The 15,918-nt window shown below is 40.1% G+C and overlaps 1 protein-coding gene across 1 annotated transcript; it reads right to left on the bottom strand.

Moving 5' to 3' along the window:
• Window positions 1-4,118: 4,118 nt before the first annotated feature.
• On the bottom strand, window positions 4,119-15,902 carry LOC119742993. The gene is made up of 10 exons (XM_038219288.1): window positions 15,784-15,902; window positions 14,652-14,735; window positions 14,040-14,172; window positions 13,346-13,411; window positions 11,249-11,486; window positions 9,777-10,424; window positions 7,961-8,045; window positions 7,326-7,374; window positions 5,800-5,900; window positions 4,119-4,854 (listed from the first exon to the last, which is right to left on the bottom strand). The coding sequence occupies exons 1-10, from the start codon at window positions 15,820-15,822 to the stop codon at window positions 4,678-4,680; spliced, it is 1,620 nt and encodes a 539-aa protein (XP_038075216.1). The 5' UTR covers window positions 15,823-15,902; the 3' UTR covers window positions 4,119-4,677.
• Window positions 15,903-15,918: the final 16 nt, after the last annotated feature.

Here is a 15,918-nt window from a genome sequence, read left to right as displayed (position 1 = left end):
AAACTGTTGGACTCTGATTATGGTGGTATGCCTGACCCCATGTAAAGCATAATCGGTTTACTAATGCAGTACTCACTCCAACAGATCCAACAAAACATGCAGTTGGATTTTGAAGGGTTGGGTGGTTTAGGGTTAACATATTCACTTCTGTCAACACAACTTTTTTCACTTGGTGAGTTGCCGCTTCCATTCTGTCGCGATAATCAGTGAAAGTTGTTTATCACAGATGTTACTTGAACATGAAATGGCTCGATAGTAAATTTATTTATCTGTATATTTTGGTTTGCTAATATTTTGGCCGCCTGTGACGTACTTGTTTGAATTTCATGCACATTAAACCAAAATCACATTATTATTGTCAAATTTTGTGCTGCACTGGTAAAGGGTTAAGAATATGTTCAGCCACAAACAAAATATTCCTCACCTCCAAAAATTAATCCTTGAGTGCAATAATCAGGTTCTTTCTCAAAGGTGCGTAGGATCGTTTGCTTCTTGTGCATTTTTTCCTCATTTGAAGCAGCATTGCTCAAAATCTGAAGCAGGGTGAATAACAACTCACCTGGTGAAGTTTCAGTTCAGTGGATGCTATACAATTTGAAAAAAACAGAAAACGTGCACATTTGATTGGGTCTTGTAAGTGGATTCCTTTGCAAACGCGTAAAAACAATTGTGCCTTAGGGGGTTGGCATGGGCGTCGCGAGGGGGGGGGCGCTTGCCCCCCCCCCCCCGGAAAAGCGGGGGAAAAAAGTGCAAAAAAAGAAAAAGAGAAAAAAAAGAAAAGAAAGAGAGGCGCGAAGTCATAGTGGTGTAAATTTAATGAGTTGGGGGGGGGGGCAAATGTCCCTGCCCCCCCCTCTTAAACTGAGAAATCGAGAATATGTTGAGAAATACAGGAATTTTTTTGGAAAAATATGTTTTGCCCCCCTCTAGAAAAAATCCTGGCGACGCCCATGGGGGTTGAGTGCCCTACTTTGAGCCCCATCCAATGTTAGTGGTTTGTCTAAGAAATGATACCATTTATGGTGGAATAAATTTGCAGGGTACTTGGTACAAGTCCAATCTTCACTTTGATCGAGGATTTTCTTGTTGAATCGGTAGGTAAATTGCGAATGATCCTACGTTGCTTTAAGTTCCAAAGTATCTGAATATATGGTGGTTCAGTAAGAATCGAGACTTCCTTGACTGGAGTATGAATGTGTGCTTGACACGCAGCTTGCCAAAGGTATTCATGACATGAATTTGGTAAAGAAATTTGCAAAAGGACTCGGATTAGTTCTGTCCAAGTCCAATTGCAAAAGCTCATTTTCAGCGTACCTTTCACTGATTCTTACCCTAAGTACTTTCAAGTATTTGAATTTTGTTTTTATGGGAGTCTCCCATCACAAAGCCTATTTAAGGGCCAGTCAAGGTGAGGGCTACACACAGAAGGGATAGAAAAGGAAATCTAAGAAATATTGAAGTAGAAAGATAAGTATTTGCTTTGCTATCTTAGAATTTGCTTTGTTTGGAATGACGTGATTCGGACTCCTTCCGCAAATACTCAGACATTTTGAGCTTATGTCTTCGTTCAAGTACTCACAGCAAATTTGTTTATACAATGGCAGACCAATAAGAATGTACTGTTAAAAGGAGGGACTTCAAATCCATCTTGATGCCCAGGATAAGTTGTAAATTGTAAGTACTTTGGATCATGTCGGTAATTGTCACTGGGTGTATGAAAGTGGAAAGTGAAGAAATTCTGATAAATGTTTGAAAGACCCATTGCCTACAGCAGCCATGTTGGAGGTAATTTTTTTTGATATTTTAATTCAGTAGCAATGAATACACAAAAGGTCTACTTGTGTATTTCTGTGAAACAAAAGCACTGCATCTCCAAGATGGCCACCATGCAAAGGGTCTATGCACACACAAAAAAATTTCCTTTATTTTGAGGAACAGAATGTTATCATATTTTATGACAAATTATATTGAGTTGGTGATCATGAGTATTAAATTATAAATTCTGAGTATTAAAATAAATTTGTACGAAAACAATTTTGATTTGCAAAAAAAAAATGTTTAATATCAAGAATAAACATACTACATGCATAATAAACATATAAATAAAGGAAAAACGTTTGTTTTTATGTGGCTTTTTTGGTACAGCGTTGGCACTTTTAAAAATGACCAGTAGTTTTAATATCCCCCCACAATTGTTTTGGGTCATACTGAGACAAGAACATTGGCAAGTAGAAGTTGACAATAATAATTATGCACACAACTTGCAGGAACCCAACTTTACTGAAGATAAAAGTGGTGTGGTTTTTTTATCACACGTAACTATAGTTGGGAAAAATTAACTTTGTATTTTAATGAAAATTTGATGGGTTTTTGACACTTTGTCGTATTATAATCAGTGATATCAGAATACCCAATAAATACTCGAGGCCTTTCAATATGCAAGACTTAAGCAATTGTAATATCTTAATATTCAGAGAGCACTTTTAATAATACAAGTTTGTAAATGGATAAACATCTTTAAAACATCAACTGCAAGAATGTGCATATTTTTGAAATCACTGTCATGGAAATGCATTCACACAACATGAAAAACCAAAATCTATCAAACATGATACATAAACATCATGTACATGGACAGATTTTCTTTCCTTCGAAAAAATTTTCGTGACAAACTATCCATTGCATACATTGTAATATGTATAAATAACTTAGGAATACTTTAAGGTAGATTCAGAATTTTTATATTTGACTTGTAGCCTCTTGTCTGGAAATATTTTTTCAAACCTTTCACCTCCATACATTTAAGTACACATGTTGCATAGCAGAGTGGTTTTAATTGGTTCTCTAATTTTTTTAATTTTACAAAAAAAAACAGTACTGGTATCATGGTACATGCAGAATCAGTACAATGCAGCATATGTGTGAAGGACTTTATACATGTACAACACCTGAACAAATCCCCGTCATCTGATTGGTGGGTCGTTGATCACATGTCATTGAATTATTCATCCCAGCCCACAGCACGGCCATGCCAACCTCGTCCCCAAGGTGTCGAGCAGTACGCGCCCACCACTACCTGCTCTCTCGCCCTGGTATTGGATCATTTGCATGTGCAAGATTTTTGAACATGTATGCAAATGAGGAATAGTCTGGTGCCTGCCTGTGCGTTACATTTGCGTTTGTTTTTGTATGTGGTGTCTGGGGTAAAAACAGAATCAGTTTGTCGCAGCGCGAGCATGGCGTGAGTTACGAATACACAATTTTATTTTAATTAAACTGTTACGATCTTATCGAAACAACATGCAGTATCACATGTCATATTAATATTAACAGATTGGAAAGGAAAGGAATATTTTCCAGAAGGCGTGGAGGAATGATCACGAAAACACGTACTGCATATTGTGAATAACACCACCAAGTACACGATATAAATCGAATTCTAGCCAATTGCGGTATCGAATCAGGATACAGGAAGAAAGTTTCCTATCCAGGGCTTACTATTGGAAACGAGGTTGGAAATAAAGTAAGCACTGGGGACGAGGTTGCGGCTGTGCGACAAAAATATAACTTCTATTCCACGGTAAATAGAAGTCCCATTACACGGTCACACTTATTGTTGGCTCTGACCAATCAGATGACGAGGATTTATGCAGGTGTTGTATAAAACAAATAATGAATGTTTCACATTCGCACAATGGAAAGAATAATTTCATTCGGTGACAGGTGGAACGTTCCATTCCACGAGGCGATGATTCCATCTGTCGCCTCATGAAATTATTCTTACCATTGCACTCATAAACATTCGTTATATATAACATCGAATATATTTAGATCGAGAACAGAAAATTTAAGACAACAAAGATTACGCACACAATTTGCATAGGGTGGTCCAACTCCCTAGAAAATGTAAGTGTATGTATAACTCTATTGAGAGCACACTTCACTCAGTATGGGCTCTGTACATAAGTACCCTATCAACGGCCAGAAAAGGAGAGTTGGGGGTGACCTAGAGTGGTTCCCGATCCATCCACTGTGTATTCCGAATGTAGCCAAAGTTATTGGAGGCAGGGATTAGTCTCGGAGACCATCGCAAGTTGAATTCGAACGTATTTACACGCCGACGAACGCCTGACGCTCGTGTGAAGACGCGGTGGCTGTAATTGCTCATTCAGAAAGTCGTGCCTACTTCGCGCGCGAACCAGTACAGTACAGTACACGCAGGCTGTGTGTCTCGTCCATGGAGCTCTCAAAAGAAGTAAAAACGTGCCCTCGCTTTTGGCGCACGGAGCCCATTTTACGAAAATGGAGAAAATCCATCCACCAGATTAATATTTTTTCCTGAACAATTTACATTTTTTGCAAATAAAAATTGTCAAGAGTTCTCAAGATATGATGTGATGGGCAGTCCACATTTGTGCACAAATAATGGGCTTTGTGTTGTTTTAAAGCAGATTTTTTCAAAAGGTGAAAAATGGAAATATGCACATGAACTCTTCATGTATTTGTGGTGTTTGGCTGTGTATCAGAAGTTAGTTGGCTGAAAAATTTTGCCTTTGCGAAAATATAAATTTTTAGCAAAAATAATCCCAGCGCGAAGTGGTCAAGGGGGTACTTGCGCCCGGAGGCAATGGGAATTCACTGCTGGCTGATTCTGGCCCTGGTCACTGTATCTCAACACTAGAGGGCGTGATTTGCCACACCCCCTCGGTAGTGACTCCCGAGCATGGTAGCGTCCCCACACAGGGGAGTCTTCTCTAGCACGCCCTGGGCCTCCTCAAGCGAGGTGTGAAGCACATCCATACAGATCTTGGTCAAGGCTTCGGGTAACAGCACCTTGCTGACGTAGTCAAAATACTAAGTCCAAACGGATTGGGAGAGAGAAACAAAAGAAACACTGTTCAATATTTTCTCAAACATTTTATCTGATTTGGTTTTATTCACCCTTAACTGAGATATTGTAATGGCCGATTAGTAGTCTGGACATCTAGCAAACATAAACTGTGTAAAAGTTCAGTGAGCCGATAATACCATAAAATGGTGCCCACAGGCGATGACATGCAAATTTATCTCAGTCAACGAGTTGCATTTATTAATTGAATGCATTTATTTCTTGATTGCAGATATCTTTTTTATATTTGTTAATACTTTTTAAAAGTGACAAATTGTGACAATTATGAAAATTTTGAAAATTTCACTCCATGATAAAAGTAATTTTAAAGTTGGACAATTAAATTGAATGGAGCGGGGTATGAACCTGTGACCTCCGGATTGTCGTTCCAGTGTCTACCAACTGAGCTATCCAGCCATATGTTGGCAGTTCCCTATTTTGCCAATGTCTTTGTTCAAGGGGCGCTAGTAAACCTGTATATGCCATGTAGCCAGTGATCACACGCAAAGTCACAATGCTGCAAACCTTGGAATTAGCAAATGGGGATCACTCAGAGTGGATACAGCTTTTTGCCAAATATACCACAAAGGGAAACTGACCAGGTGCATGACAATGATTTTACAGTTGTAAAATTGACTGCAGCTGGGTTAGAACAGGTAACAAAAGTGTGGGACAACTTAAACTTATGATTGACTTGTAATAGATCTAAGACCTGATGACGTCACGCTTTGTTTACTGTGCGCTTTCTTACGAGGGACGCGTCCCACCTGGCTCTCATAGGAAAACGCACATGTAAGCAAAAAGTGACGTCATTAGGTCTCAGGTCTATTGGACTTGTGATGGACTCGACTCCAGCTCTGCATCATGTCCTACACTGGATGGTGTGAGCATGACTACACCTTTGAACTCACCTTGTTGTGACTAGCGCAGTAGATTGTGACTAACTCACTCATGACGCAGTCCACTTGCTCCTCAGAGTACGGGCCATACCAAGCCTCGTAGGCCAAATTGGCTATGAACAGAGAATTGACACAAGACCACTGATATTACACAAATCAAATTCTGTAGCATTATCTGTACTATTAATATTTTGTAATGTACTGTAAATTGTCTCCATACAGGAACATCTGATGGCACTACGTGGCCTACTTACAAGAACTTCTGGGAAAGGAATTATAAGAGCATATGCTCTTGTGTAACATACACTCCGAGGACAGACACAAAGAGAGAACAACAGATTCTTTGTTGTCCTCGAACGAACATCTTTTGTCGAAAACACTTCTCGAAAGTAAGTGTGGCACCCCGGTTACTGGTAAATCTGTAATTGACTGGACCCCCCAAGCACATGGCAATAATGGTACTTGTAGAGCTCCCAACATTCAGATTTCAGAAATAGTACTTTTCATCGAGCTGGTATTTATTGCTCGGCGCGTTACCATTTAACAAAAAGGTAGTCAAATCCCGTCACAACAGTACTAAGTAGTTCCCACAGAGTGTAACCCATTTCATTCTATTTTTTCTTAATGCTAACAATAGATCTTGTTTTTGTTTGTCCACACTGATACTGTTTGGCAATTTTGCTATCGGGAAACATTTTCCTGGGCCAGCATGATCAGAAGCAGCGATGGCTAGGTTGTGTTCAATAAGAAAATCAACAAATGGTACCTCGGTATTTATTATATCAATGTGTCCAAGCTGAAGTTGGTGAGTTTGGGGGTGTTTTTTAACATTTTCTGCTGCCCGAGCATGTTTATCCATTGCGATGTGCTTCTGGCAATCATTTTGGCCGGCGTGACTCACACAAAAATCCGCGTTGCACAGCGTACAAATACCGAAATAATCTGAACGTTTGCTTCAAAAATCTCTGTCGTGGCTTCGGCTGTATTTAGATTGTTTGGTAGACATATTTCCAACCTACACTACCACTGACTAACACAGAAAAACAACTTGATGAAACGAAGCATTCCACGGTACGTAACGTTAAACCAAGATGGCCGGCATATACATCCCGACCGCGGGACAACTCGACCCGTGGGACAACTCAACCGGCGCCTCGCCACCGGACCCCTACAAGCCACGCCACAATGTGTACCTGCCCGGCGCCCATCGTGCATGCCGCACCGTGCAAGTCGAGTTGTCTCACGAAAAGCATGCCTGCGCAGATTCTCATAGCGCACTTAGTTTCATAGACTGGCTACCCGTCCTTCGGACGTTATAAGCGAACTCCTTGCACGAACATAAGGCTGGAATGGCGTTTTTTTTCAATGAATAATTTTTTGAAAACGGCATCGTCAAAAAACGGATTTGAAGAATGAAAGCGTAAAAGCGTAAAATGGGTGGAAAATCGTAAAAAGTACGCCAAAATCGTACATGTTGGGAGCTCTGTACTTGTATCCAAAACGGCCACCTCAAGATAAGTGATGTAACAGATGCTTACCTCGTGTTGACCCACCTTGCTTGTAATCAGCATGCCTCTTGCAAGGCCTCTGCAAGACAATATTCAAGTCAACAAAGGCAACAGTAAATTGTTTTTATCAAACGAGCAAGGAAACATAGGGGGGGGGGGGTTGTTAGTAGGCTCTTTTTTGGCAGGATATTTGTGGTATAGTACACATTGTAACAAAACATTATTTGCAATTGAAGAGAAAATATTGAAATTGAATATATATGGACTTTGCTGCATAACTATGGCATATTGGAGGAAATGTACCTTTTTTACATGATGAGTGTCGTTGGCTTTCTGATGGACAGTGGGAATACTTTTATTGTAGCAGGGTTAACCAAAATTTGGATTCAAATACTTACAGGCAACAGTGATGCCGGTGACCTTACACAAAACATTTCCCCACATTACCTTGTCTCTAACAAGGAGTAAAAGTGGCACTCGTGTCGGCAAAAGAGTATGGGTTGGCAACATGTGATATTTTTTTTTTCCATTTATTTTTTCTAAGTGATTTTTTTTCTTTTTCTTTTTTTTTATAAGGAAACTGTTAATGCAAGCACCGTACTAAAAACTTGCAGTGCAAAACATATATTTTAGGAACAAAAATTATACTTTTTGGAGGTTTTTACCTTTCCGACAAAGATTTCCTTGAGGTACCTCTTGTTCCTGCTCACAAGTCTCTGCAGATGAAGGGAGCTGAGTTTACTCATACCTCTGCAGGAAAACATCAAACCCAAAACATGGAGACAATATTAACCCTAACTCCCTAGCATGATGTACTAGTAACCATACCCATCCTGGCAAATTCCAAGCCCAAATGGGAAAACTGCACACACATATTTCTGACTTTGATTCTGGAGGTGTGCCAACCCAATGTAAAAGACTGTCAGTTTAGGGGTAACTGTACCCATCCTGACAGATTCCAACAAAACATGCTGTTGGGGTTTGATGGGTTGAGTTCTGTGTTGAGAGCTATTTTACAATAAAGTGCCCAACCCAGGATTTGACTCTTTCCAACTGCTGCAGTAAAACCAAATTTTGTCACGTCACATTTTGAGTGGTATTCAACCCATAGACCGTTTTCAGTGATGCTGCCATCTTTGTGGTCGCGTGGTAACCCTGGGGCATTTCATTGTAAATACCGTATGTACCATCATGCCATTGTATCCTGAGCAAGCATAATGGAAATCTTTTCAATGAAATGCCCTGAAAGCTTACCCCGTGAACACAAAGATGGCGGTATCCGTGAAACGGTCTGTAGCTGTGCATTAAATGCATACATGAACCTGTATACTTGCGCTTGCTGTGCTGCAACTCAATTGATTGTAAAAATTGAGATGTAGTCATTGTGACAGCATGAAAATAAAGCTCCCTCGCTAGGGTCTTTGTTCTTCTGTGATATGCATTAGTAGACTTGTACAAGTTTCCATTGTCACTTGGTTTAAATAACAAAAGCTGTCCACCGTGAGGGCGCTCTTTGCAAGAGGTCTATTCACTTATCCGTCCATTGATTATATGCAGCATCACACAAACATGTTTCATCCGTACTCACATAAAATATTGAAATTTGAACTATGTACAACAAAAATTTGTAAGACCTGCTGAGGTAGCACAAAGTGAATAGACAAAATTGGCATGCAGAAGTCAATTTCTTTGTACATAATTCGTTGAGAAAACAAAATGGGCTTTCTGATGCAACCTCTTGGCAATGCAATGTATTGTGAACTGCTCCAGTTTAATTGCCATGAAAACACGGCTTCTGACTACCGGCCTTGGAACAAAGAGATTGACTTAATTGGGAGACCATCAACGTAGGGCTGGATACCTCAGTTTGTAGAGCGCCAGTACAGTGTTCGAGAGATCATAGGTTTACATCCGTCTTCACTAAATTTCTGTATTCAACTTAAAAATTATTACATGTATAATGCAATTATTATAATGGATGACAACCTTGTAATTTTTGGTAGTCTGTAAATATAGTCTCTGTCATTGTGTTAATATCTTATAGTACCTTTTGTTTTTTACATCAAATTTTATTTATTTTACATTTGTATATATCTGTGGTCTTATTGTACATGTATAATGCACACTGGAAATCAATTTTCATGTTTTTTTACGTGACGAGTATAATAAATTGAATTGAATTGATTGAATTAATAAGTTTCCCTTTGTGTTTTATTTGAAATGTTTCTAATGTTCCTAGCATCGTGACTTGGCGTGATACCTGGCTACATGGCATATGGGTTTATAGCTTCTGACTAGTGCCCCTTGAACAAAATAACACTGATAAATTGGGGAACCGCCAACATAGGGCTGGATAGCTCAGGTGGTAGAGCACCGGAACGGCAATCTCTTTGTTTCAACTTTCAATTTCTTTGTTCAACTTTAAGATTAAGAAATGGGTATTGATTAGTATCCCGTAGACACTTCAACAAATGGACTTACTCAACATCTTGCGTGATGTTCTCCAGACAATCTACATCTCCATCTGAATATACCTCCTCTGCGCACAGGTCCACTATCTCATCAGCAACAGCTGCCATCTCAACATCATTAGCCCTAGCAACCACATCGCTGGCAACTGCACCGAGTGTCTGCTTTCCGGTTCTTGGGTCAAGCTTGCCGCCTCTGCTGCGCACAGTCTCTGCTTCTCCATTGGTATCACTGGCTCTCTGTCTCTTCACTGGTTCCCGGGTTTCTCCGTCTGAAACGGATGCACTGGTGTGAGCTGACGTGGCTGAAATCTCTTCCTGGGCCCAATCTCTGTTCCGCTTCCTTTTCTTGGGTTGTTCCGGGATGCCAGCAATCCCTGTCGCCAATTTTGAACGTCCCCCGAGTCTCAAAGCCTCATGGTTTTTGATGATTTGTCCCAATGCAGTGTCACTCTTGGAGTCAACACTAGATTTCCCTTCAGCTTGTCCATTTATGAAACCGGCTTGAAAGTCTTGACTGCTTTGGGCATCTCCTCCTGTGGCTCCAGCTTTGTCCTGATGAGACACCAGTTTTGCAGATATCCCATCAGGAGTGTCATAGCCACTCTCTGTGGAGTCTGGCTCTGTCTGTGCTTGCACTGCACGATCCTGCCGTTTGACACTGAAATAAGAATAAGATTTTACTAAGAGGTAAAAGTGTGAGGAGGCAGTTATAACTCTGTGGTTTAAAGCTGGCTAGGGCCTGGCTACCGATAATGGCCTGAGCCAAAAGCAAGGGCTATTATTGACGACCAGTCCCCCTAACCATTTTTTATAACATCACGTTTATAACTGCTCCATCACACTAATATCCCCATTCATAAATATCTTTTTCGATCAATAACCATAAAAAATTGACAAAATTCCGATGATGTTTTGTTCAACATTTTACTAATGTTCAGGAAAATTCTATGGTGCACGTCCTGGGCGTGGTTTGCTGAACATTTTCTTTAATGAAGATCATATCAGTGGTTTCGGGCACCCGGTTGTAGGCATAATGCGCAATACGCGCATGTGGCACGGACTGTTTAAGACCGGTCTTAATCAAAGCTGACCAGTCTTCAAACGGTGGTTTAAGACCACCCAAGTGGCAGGCGCTTGACCATTAGGCATGGGTAAACTGTTCCAGGTATTTATGAACGGGTTTTTAAACTTTTTACGACTCCAAGCCACTGTGGGCAACGTGTCACGCATATGTCAGGTGTCACGATATGTTGACAATGCCAAGCTCCTCATCAGCAGCTAGTTTCATGAAACAGTGCAAACTTTCCGCTATGCGTGGGATTCGTGCTACGCATTTCAATCAATTTCACAAAAATTGACAGAGCTGCGCAACGCTTTGAATATTTTAAGCATCAATGTTCCCAATTCCACTTAGTTATGGCGCTAGGATGCCTGCCTGATTTGCATCACATCAGATCCAGCAGGGAATAAATAAAAACTTACATTCTCTTCAGTTTATTCCTCTTCTTTTGAGCAGATACTGTTGCCTTGGTGATGCTCTCCGTGTCAGGATTGGTCGCTGACTGAAAGTAGTTGCTGACGCCCACTGGGTTTGGGTCGGTCTCCCTGTACATGGTGTGAAGTAGCTGGGCGGTGGTCTGAAGCACGGTGGAGGGGTGGTACTCACAGACGTAGACGTGCAACGTCTCAGGGAATAGAGTGATGTGCTCGAATTTTGCCTCTGCATCAAATAATCAGATGGGTGTCAATTTATATGTTGCGATGCAACTAAGGCTAAGTGCATTTTTTGAATAATTTAGTATTCGATTATTCCAAGTTGGACTTGAACGAATATTTGAATATTCGATTGTGGAAATGCAGTGATCAAATTAAACATGCTGATTGGGATTTGCGTTCACCTGCGCTTGTCAATAATTGACAGGGCTTATTTATAATATGAAGAAGAGGTAGAGGAGTGGCTGATATTAGACTTATTTTACAGAAGAAATTGAGGTAATATTCTTTATGAAAGCTCTCAAATTATGCATTAAAGTGGCTTTCAACAAAAGTGTGGCATTTGACAAACAATAAAACCACAATTTATACGCTTATCATCATCTCCTCAAACTGCGCATATTTTTCTAATATTTGAATAAAAACAGGAAAATGCGATTATGATATTTCGTTGATGATCAAATATTCAAATATATTTGTTATATTTGGCATAAACCAAGAGCACTTTTGAACAATTGCATACTGATGGTATTTCTCATGGGCTTTTGGTTGAGCCTGGGTTAGTCTTGGTCCAAGACTGAATTTCTTTTTTATCCCTTCTCTATTTGCAGCTGGTCCCTGACATGCCTGGTCAAGCTGCCGTGGCAGTACAGGGCGCCATCAACAAGATTAATCATATACAGTCTGGGGAACGTTGGCACTCGGACTTTAGAAATTCCAAGCATACCTCACACACCCCATAAGCGCGAATACAGTGCGCAGGAGGTATATGCAGAATTTCTTGGGTAAGAGTGCAAAAGTTTCACCTTGTTGACAGCATCCTCCATGCTACAGTGGCTTGACCCTGATCAGGACCAGCTGCAAATAGCAAACAAAATCCAAATCCAATCTTGGACCTGTATATTTGTTCTGGATCCATATGAGCTCACACAAGTTAAATCACAAGTCAGGTTACAAGAGACAGGTGACAAATGATGACAAAAATTTGTAACAGATCATTTGAACAGCTTACCATTTGACTGAATGAGTTGTGATTAGGTTTTGAATGATATGCGGTGACTCGGTACCATCTTATCTTGTATCACGGAATTTTGCATCAGGGAGATGTGTGTCAGGTTTTGCCCTGCACCGACATAATTTCATAAACAGAACCTGCTGCTATATTGGATTCGAGCCAGCCAGCCAACCCTTTCAACCTCTGTGATCGAGTGGTTCACACGTCAGCACTGGTAAAAAGGAGGTCATGGGTTCAAGTCTCACGGTAGTCAGTTTGTGAATTTTTTCTTGCTAGCTCTCAGATAGCACTGAGTATGCAGTGCTCATTAAATTATGTCTGTAAAGGGCAAAACCCAATATTAAATTGCTAACCAAGAAGGGTTTCAGGAGTGTTTGCCCATTGAAACAGGGAAAATAATCATTGTAAAGCGCTTTGATACCCTGTTGCAGCGTACAAGCGCTATATAAATGCCTGCTATTATACGTGTAATGGTACCATTAAGGAGACACGGTATCGTAATTTCTTTGAACGATGGGAGACATCGGACATTAGGGAGACATTTTCATGTCTCCCTAATGTCACAGCCCCCCTTTAGAGGCACAATTTTACCGTCGCAATTAGATTATATTTGTTGCTTGTGGTCTAATTAGTAAACATATCGAAATTTGTGGAAAAAGGACAAGGGAATATTGGGTTAGGACACATTTAAGTTTGAAAAATTGTGTGCACAAGTCTACGGGGATGTCTCCCAAATGCCCAATCCAGGGTAATGGTAATTATCATTATTATTACGATAACTCCTATAATAAGTTACTGTACTCATGTGGGATTAAACATTAGAACACATATAGTTATATGCATGTATTTACTCATAAAAAGGCATCGTTGTGTGACAGGCCTCTTGGTAAACTTGTAGCCAATCTTCACTGTATTACCTGCAAAATAATTACAAACACATTGAATGCAAACAAATCCAGAAATCCATTAACACGTTATATATAGGTGGTTAAACAAAAAAACCTGTATTTCAAATGTGTACATTTGTTAATTTTCACAGGAGTGGCTATAATTGATAATTTATTAGGTATTTCCATATAATGAACTACACTGGACAATCTGCACTCAAATAATTATTGGATGATGCCAGCAAAATGTAGCATTTGTTTGGGGGAAAAGTAGGGGAATTGTGGGATAATGTTGTGAGATGGGCTAAGCTTTGCAGTAACTTCAGCTATGCTAAGGTTTGGTTTTGTTTAATGTTATTGGAGTTCTTATCAAACCAGCACAAGTCAACAGAAGGAAATTACAATTAAGTCATCCAGTCTCAAGTAAAGTCACAGGCTATTCCGATAAAGCTTTGTTTGTCCCCCCCCCCTCCCCCCCCCCCCCCCCCCCCCCGTTACTCGTGACCTTACTGATATTTTAATCTCTGATGGACTTGTGATTGGCCCAATAATACTCCCCGATTTGGGGAATGTATTTAAGCAGGAGGGGGGGGGGGAATGGGATGATTGGGGGGGGGAGGGAAATATATCAAGGTCTTTTGTTGTTTGGTTGGCTCACCCTGCAGCATCTTTGAAGGTTCTGCTTTAAGAACTTTTTCTTTGTCATCCCTGCGTGCCCGCGCTGCTCGTTTCTTGGCGTAGAACTGGCGGATCCTTTCAGCGATTACATCTTGCAATAAAGCAATTGTTTCCTGTAAATGGGGAATTTGAAAGCTTAATTTTTTTACTTCCGAAATATGATTAAACACTTGGGCATTAAGTAATTCCCTTTGCAAAGTCCAATCACAACGTATACCACATATATAGATATTGGGATCGTCCCAACTATCATGGGAACTGTCGCAATATAGATGGAATGATCGCAACAGTAGTTGGTACCACTGCTATAGTTGGGGCGTAACACTTACATGCACTTGTGTATAGTCCTGTACATTATAACAAGATATCGCTTCGGTACAAAAATTCATGATGATTGATGCTTTTTTTAATTGAGACCACAAATGTATTGCTATAAACGAACAAAGCAAAATTGTACATGAAACTGCCAAGAAAACGTCATGATGTCATGGATGTACAAGTAGCTAATTTAATTACCAAAACAACACAGATTCTGTATGACACAGATTCTGTATGACACAAGAATCTGTGTGACAAAAGCTTGTTTACTTACCTGTCGGTGTCTCTCTTGAAACCAGCTATCGTTTCTCTCTTGATTGAGGATGCAGAGATCTAAGGAGACCAGCATCTTACCTAGCTGAGAATTCAAAACGACAAAGTGACATTTATTACTGTAATGATCATATATGGGTGATGTGACCTGATATAAATTTTCAATGGGCTTATTTTTATTGTCTTTTTATTTGTTTCCAATAAAATGTAGATGTAGAAAGGGTTACGGCTCCTTTGGACACAGTTTTGTGTTAGCCGAGAAAATGGCAGAACCCATCCACCATCTTGGAAATTCTGCAATCTTAGGAAAAAAAAGATGAAAAAATGGATGACAAACAGCCTGCCTACAAAATTTCAAATTGCGCAATTATTTCTGAAGCACGCAAAGTTCACTGCACAATTTAAATTTATGCGGGCACTTTACAGTTTGTGTAAAGGTGGTCGTAAATTAGCTGGAGTTACCCAGCCCTAAATTTTATCATTGGGTTGTCATGGTTGTCCTAAATGACAACCCAATTATAAAATTTAGGGCTGGGTAACTCCAGCTAATCGTAAATTGACACCCTTGTGCAAATTTGGCTGGACAGGCCCAAAATTTTCACGGCGCTGTTTCTTGGCACATTGATACAGGCTACAGGCTGACAGGTCTCTTCACTTCAGCAGGCTTGCGAGCTAATTGGTTTCATTAATAATGGAAAGATTCCCATATCTGGCCATCACTAATTTTTCCCTTCAGTGACCCATCAGCCATCAGAAAATAATTAGGCCTAATGTCCTAAAACTAGTAAAAAGTAAAAAGTCAAATTTGGTCATGTTACTTTCTACTTAACTTAGTTAGCAGGGAAAATTAGAGACTAGTATTTACTGAGAAAACATTTGGAAATTTTCAGACCAGTCTCATACGGTTTGTGCACTGGGTGACAAGTGATGACCAGATATGGGAATCTTTCCTTAATAATAATTCTGACCAAATCTATTTTTGCAGAAAGCCCCCCCCCCCGGCTGAAATCTCCGCCCCTAACCGGTTCAGCAGTGCATGTTCAGTCCAAAACGTGTGTAAAAAAAGAACCTGTACTGTATAGGCCTATACGTAGGCCTACATTCGTTACGTTATTATTAGTCCCAAATTATACCTTCAAATAGTGATGCATTTCTCGTCCATGCTTGTTCATTACGCTGTAATATCATTGCAAGTTCACTTTTCAAATTCAAGAACATCAAAGCTGCAGCTGAGTCATGCCCACATCGTGCAAGATATAACGGAGTCC

Source organism: Patiria miniata, unplaced genomic scaffold (assembly GCF_015706575.1).
Source record: "Patiria miniata isolate m_02_andy unplaced genomic scaffold, ASM1570657v1 HiC_scaffold_6, whole genome shotgun sequence".
Taxonomy (NCBI): Eukaryota; Metazoa; Echinodermata; class Asteroidea; order Valvatida; family Asterinidae; genus Patiria; species Patiria miniata.
This window is presented reverse-complemented; position numbering and strand designations above follow the sequence as displayed.

Coding starts and splice junctions, on each gene's coding strand:
- LOC119742993 (XM_038219288.1), bottom strand. CDS start 15,822: ATGAACAAGCATGGACGAGAAATGCATCACTATTTGAAG. Junction 8,046..9,776: donor AACATCACGCAAGATGTTGA/GTAAGTCCATTT, acceptor GTTTTCCTGCAG/AGGTATGAGTAAACTCAGCT. Junction 7,375..7,960: donor AGGAAATCTTTGTCGGAAAG/GTAAAAACCTCC, acceptor ATTGTCTTGCAG/AGGCCTTGCAAGAGGCATGC.